The sequence below is a fragment of the Acanthisitta chloris genome, unplaced genomic scaffold (assembly GCF_000695815.1).
Source record: "Acanthisitta chloris isolate BGI_N310 unplaced genomic scaffold, ASM69581v1 scaffold17603, whole genome shotgun sequence".
Classification (NCBI taxonomy): domain Eukaryota; kingdom Metazoa; phylum Chordata; class Aves; order Passeriformes; family Acanthisittidae; genus Acanthisitta; species Acanthisitta chloris.
Window position 1 is genome coordinate 133 of NW_008666740.1, and position 4,748 is coordinate 4,880.

The 4,748-nt window shown below is 49.6% G+C and overlaps 1 protein-coding gene across 1 annotated transcript; it reads left to right on the forward strand.

The window, feature by feature from the left end:
* Positions 1-1,064: 1,064 nt before the first annotated feature.
* Positions 1,065-4,160, forward strand: LRRC52 (leucine rich repeat containing 52). Its single transcript, XM_009072261.1, has 2 exons — positions 1,065-1,689; positions 3,901-4,160. Exons 1-2 carry the CDS (start codon positions 1,065-1,067, stop codon positions 4,158-4,160), a joined length of 885 nt encoding a protein of 294 aa, XP_009070509.1.
* The last annotated feature ends 588 nt before the right edge of the window (positions 4,161-4,748 follow it).

Sequence of the window (4,748 nt, forward strand, 5' to 3'; positions counted from 1 at the left end):
CCTTCCACTAGACCAGGTTGCACTAAGCCCCATCCAACCTGGCCTTGAACACTTCCAGCAATGAAGCAGCGTGCCTCACCACCTTCACAGGGAACAATTTCTCCCTAATACATAATCTAAATCTGCCCACTTTCAGTTTGAACTCGTTCTTCCTTGTCCTATCACTACATGGCCTTGCAAAAAGTATCTCCTCCCTAGCATATTTCTATGAGTTCTGTTAAATTATTAAGTTATTCTAAAAATTACTGCTTAATATCTAATCTAAATCTCTCCTCTTTTAGTTTAGAACCATTCCCTCTTGTCCTACCACTAGCTGCCTGTGTAAAAAGTCTTCCTTCCTCTTTTCCACGAGCCCTTCAAGTACTGGAAGGCTGCAGTGAGGTCTCCCCAGAATCTTCTCCAGGCTGAAGGGCCCAAACTATCTCAGCCTGTCTTTGGAGTAGAGTAGTTCCAGCCCTCTGAGCATCTTCAGTGGCCTCCCTGAACCTGCTCCAACAGGTCCACATCTTGTGCCAAGGACCCCAGACCTGGACACAGTACTCCAGGTGGGGTAAGACTCTCCTGCCTTCTGCAAGAAGACAACACCAGTCCAGTGCAACATTGCACAGGGCTCTTGCCTAATCAGTACCAGTGATGCCTCTTTCAGTTTTGACACCACTTCTGGCAAAATTTGCACTGTTCACACTCACCCCACACAGTTCTGATGCTCTCACTCCATGCACACCCTCCTGCACCTCCACTCAGCTGGAAGCAGGTCAGCAAGGTCACGGCACTGTCCCCAATACCAGGCAGCTCCTGCAAGCCACTGACATCACGGAGGTGTCACCTGGCACCGAGTGTGAGACAGAGATGCTCCAGCCACTGTTCCACACTTGCCGATGTAAAAACCAGGCTCAGTTTCCAGCTGGGCACTCTGCCAAGGAGTCAGGTGAGTCACGGACACAAAGTGCTTCCTGACAGCCTTGCAGCTGGACACCTCCTCAGCATGGCTATGCAGGTGGCACAGCTTCCATAGGGCTGCTCACAGTCCCCAACGGGCTGAGTGACTTGGAATGTCTCAGACCATGTCTCCTTTGGGTAGACCACAGCCCCTGAGCCTCATATTTCTTTTGGGGATGGGGATGGCATCAGAGAGGATCAACTGCCCGAGCAGGTGTAGCTGTCAGTACCTGGCAGTAAACTGCACTGGGCAGCAGTTGCAGGAGTTCCCTGTGGACATCCCTCTGGACACCAGGCAGCTGATTCTGGCAGTAAACAATGTCTCGTACCTGCCGGCAGTGGAATTGAGCTTCCTGGCTGATTTGGTCTACCTGGACTGCAGGAAGAACCTCTTGGGGGATGACCTGGATTTCACTTTCTTTGGCATGGCCAAACTTGTCTATCTGGACCTCAGCTTCAACAACCTCACACAAGTCACCCTCAACACATTCTCACACCTCCTCAGCCTGGTGGTGCTGAAGATCTCGGACAATCCCAACCTTGTGGCCATCGAGAAGGATGCTTTTGCCAACAACACCTGGCTGAGGCACCTGGATGTGAGCCGGACTGGTTTAACATTCCTGGACACCAGCACTGTCCGGGACCTGCCCAACCTGAGGTTTCTGGGGCTCAGTGACAACCTGTGGCACTGCAACTGCTCCTTTCTGGATTTCATCACCTGGATGACGGAGAGCAACGTTCATTTTCCAGGTGAGGGCTGTGTGAGCAGGACCTCTCTTCTCCTTAATCCTGCAGCTCTGTGTGGAACAGAATGGGCTTTTTGTTCTCTTTCCCAAAACTTCAGCTCATGGGACTGTGCCACTGCATGTCGACTGTGGGTCACTTGTTCTGCTGTTGCACAAACCAGGGATGGGAGCAGCTGGGTTACACATGCTCCACACACACAGAGTCACACTTGTTCGTACCCTCAGGACAGTCAGAGAAGTGTAGCCTGTAGCTAGGATGTTGCTGATGCTCTAAACACCTGGCTCCAGTCCCAGGTGTCCCTGTGCCTGCAAGTCACAGCACCCTGTGGCTGCAGTGCCAAGAACAAGGTGCCCAACACAGCTCTGGGGAGATCTGCAGTGGGAAAGATGCTGCTCTGAATTTCCTGCCTTGTCTCCATCCCAAAATCAGCTGTATTGAGAGATTTTACAACTAGGCTGTGGAGAGGCTGAGGCAGGGTGATCACCAGTTCTCTTTCCCAGGAAAACAGTGGTCCCAAGGGCAAAGCTTTGTCCTGCAGCTGCAACCCATGAACTCCATTTTTCCAGATTGAAAAGAAACACAGCACATACGAATGAGGAAAGCTTTGGTTTCAGTAATGGTGAGGGTGCTGCAAAAGAGAAATTGTTTAAGAAAGTGTATCCATCAGATAAGAAATGGCCACGAAAGAGCCCAAGGGGAGAAAAGGGAAGGGCAAATGGAAGCTGGTGTTAGGACAGAACAGAATTAAAAACATCTCTGTGTCTTTATTAGATGTAGTAAGTTCCCTGCAGACAGTAAAGTGGGTTTTTTCCACATACAGTTTACAGGCAGTTATGGAACAGTGTGATAAAGTACAGTTCTTAGCAGTAAGATTGGAGATAACCCACTGAACCCTGGAACAGGAGGAGAATAAAACTCAGTGCAGGAAATTGGGGAGGGTAGGAGTAGGAAAGGCAGTGGTAGCAAAGACTTGGGGTAAGAGTATGGATTCTTACACTGTGCTCTGGAAAAGAGGAAAGCCAAAGAAACCAGAGAGCCTGCAGAGGCTGTTGCACTTCCCTGCTCTGTTGGGTTGTGCTGTGTCCTGGTGAGATGCTGTGGGAGAGCTGACAGGAGGCTGTGTGCCTCCAGGAGTGCTGCTGGAAAGTGTGCACAGGTTGGATACCCTATATCACAAACACCAGCTGCCTTGGGCAGGGAAAGGCAGCCCTAAATCAACAGAGCTCTGGAATCTGCTGCAAGCAGATTTCCAATTTGGCCTGCAAAAATCTACTGATGTTTCACCAATGCCTGTGCACCAGTGTTTTGGGCCCAGTGGATCTGTGCAGCCTAGGGGCTGACACAAAGCTGCCCAAGTCTGAATGGATTTGGGTGATAGATAAAATCTCTCCAGTTTTACTCAGGATCACGAGAGAGATCAGCGTGAACAACCACAGCAGCGATATCAGCCATATACAGTACACTGTAATGTAATATAGATCCTCTGTGGCTCACTCTCCTCCGCCATTTCCTTTCCCTCAGACCTTTCCATCCCATGCATCAAGCAGTGCCCAACCTGTGTCCAGCACAGTGACTGTGTATGGGGGTGTCCAAACCTGCAGAGGAAGGAGGGGGCCCATAGCTGAGAGCACACCCCATTTCCACAGGCACCACACTCATCCTTGGAAGAGTTGGCATTTGTTTTATCACTGCAGATATTGCAATACAACAGGGTGTAGTTGTTATTTCAGTGCAACTGAATCATTGATGAGTTGCCTCTTTCTTCTTTGCAGAGCAGGTAAAGCTGTGCCTAACTACAAACCAGCCCAGTTGTCAAATGCACAGCAGCCTCATTATTCCAGCATAATTTATGCTATATCACTTCAGAAGGTGTTTGAGAATAAAAAAACCCAACACACACAAGTGCTCTTATACTAAGATGAAAGTGCTCCATCAGCAGAGGTGAGCGGTGCAGGAACAGCAGTTTGCTGCAGCAGCATAATCCAGTGGGCAATATTTTCCTATGGGGGCAACATTCTTGTAGCTTGGGAATTGTGATTTGGCAAGGGTTTGGCTGTCAGATTTCACCCAAGCCACAGAGGGAGAGGGATGTGAAGTTTGTAGGCATTTTCCAGGTGTTTAGTAAACACTTCCACCGTTTTTCTAGCAGGACTCCTGTTCACTAAAGCTTTTGGCACAGACTAGAGAGTCTTTCTCCTATTTCTCCCTCTGCAGATGCTGACAACATCACCTGCCACACCCCAGAAGGCCTGCGTGCCCTGAGGATGCCAGCAGTGAAGGCACAGCTCCACTTCAGCTGCCTGACCCAGCTCTACAAGCAGGACTATGTCTTTCTGTGCCTCGTCGGCCTCTGCATATTCCTTGCTGGCACCACAGCAGCCTGGCTAGCTGGAATCTGTGCTGTCATCTATGAAGTCCATGTTTCCAAGGGAGAGGAGGAAGAGGAGGATGAGGACGAAGACACAGCCACTTAGGATCAGCCCTTTCCAACTCCTGCTGTGGGAATTGAAGGCAGGCCCTTCCTGCCTGATTTCCCACATGATATTCCACTCTAGATGCTACTTTTTTTGGAAGTGAAATAAAAACTGCAAGAGAAGGAAGTATCTGTGCTCCATTTTCACTTGCTGTGCTATCTCTACTTGTCTTCTGCCACTGAGACTCAGGACAATGGCAAAAAATTAATTTTGTGGGGGTGTGAGAGGTGTGCACAGAGCCAGGCATTTCCACTCCTGCTTTACCTTGAGGCCACAGAAAAGTAGGGACATAGGGATTGGCTTGAAGAGCTAAAGTTTGAAATATATGAAAGGCCCTGGCACTGTGCTATAGCCAGACAGGTCACCAGGCCCTTCCTGGCCAGAAAGCCCAGCACAGCTTACTGGGACCAGCCTAGAGAGCTTATGGGAGCCCCAGGGAATTACTGGATTACTGGAGAATCCAAGACCTTTCTGCTGTGGAAAGGCAAAGAGATTAAAAACAGGTCATTTAGGGGCCTGGAATCCCACTGGTTCTTGCTTTCTTCCCTGTTACACTGGTGACAGCAAAAGAACCCTATGTACCCCTGC

Excerpts from the sequence above, each read along its gene's own strand:
- LRRC52 (XM_009072261.1), top strand. The coding sequence starts at position 1,065 with ATGTCTCCTTTGGGTAGACCACAGCCCCTGAGCCTCATATTTCTTTTG. Across the intron at positions 1,690-3,900 it reads GAGCAACGTTCATTTTCCAG|ATGCTGACAACATCACCTGC; the intron begins GTGAGGGCTGTG and ends CTCCCTCTGCAG.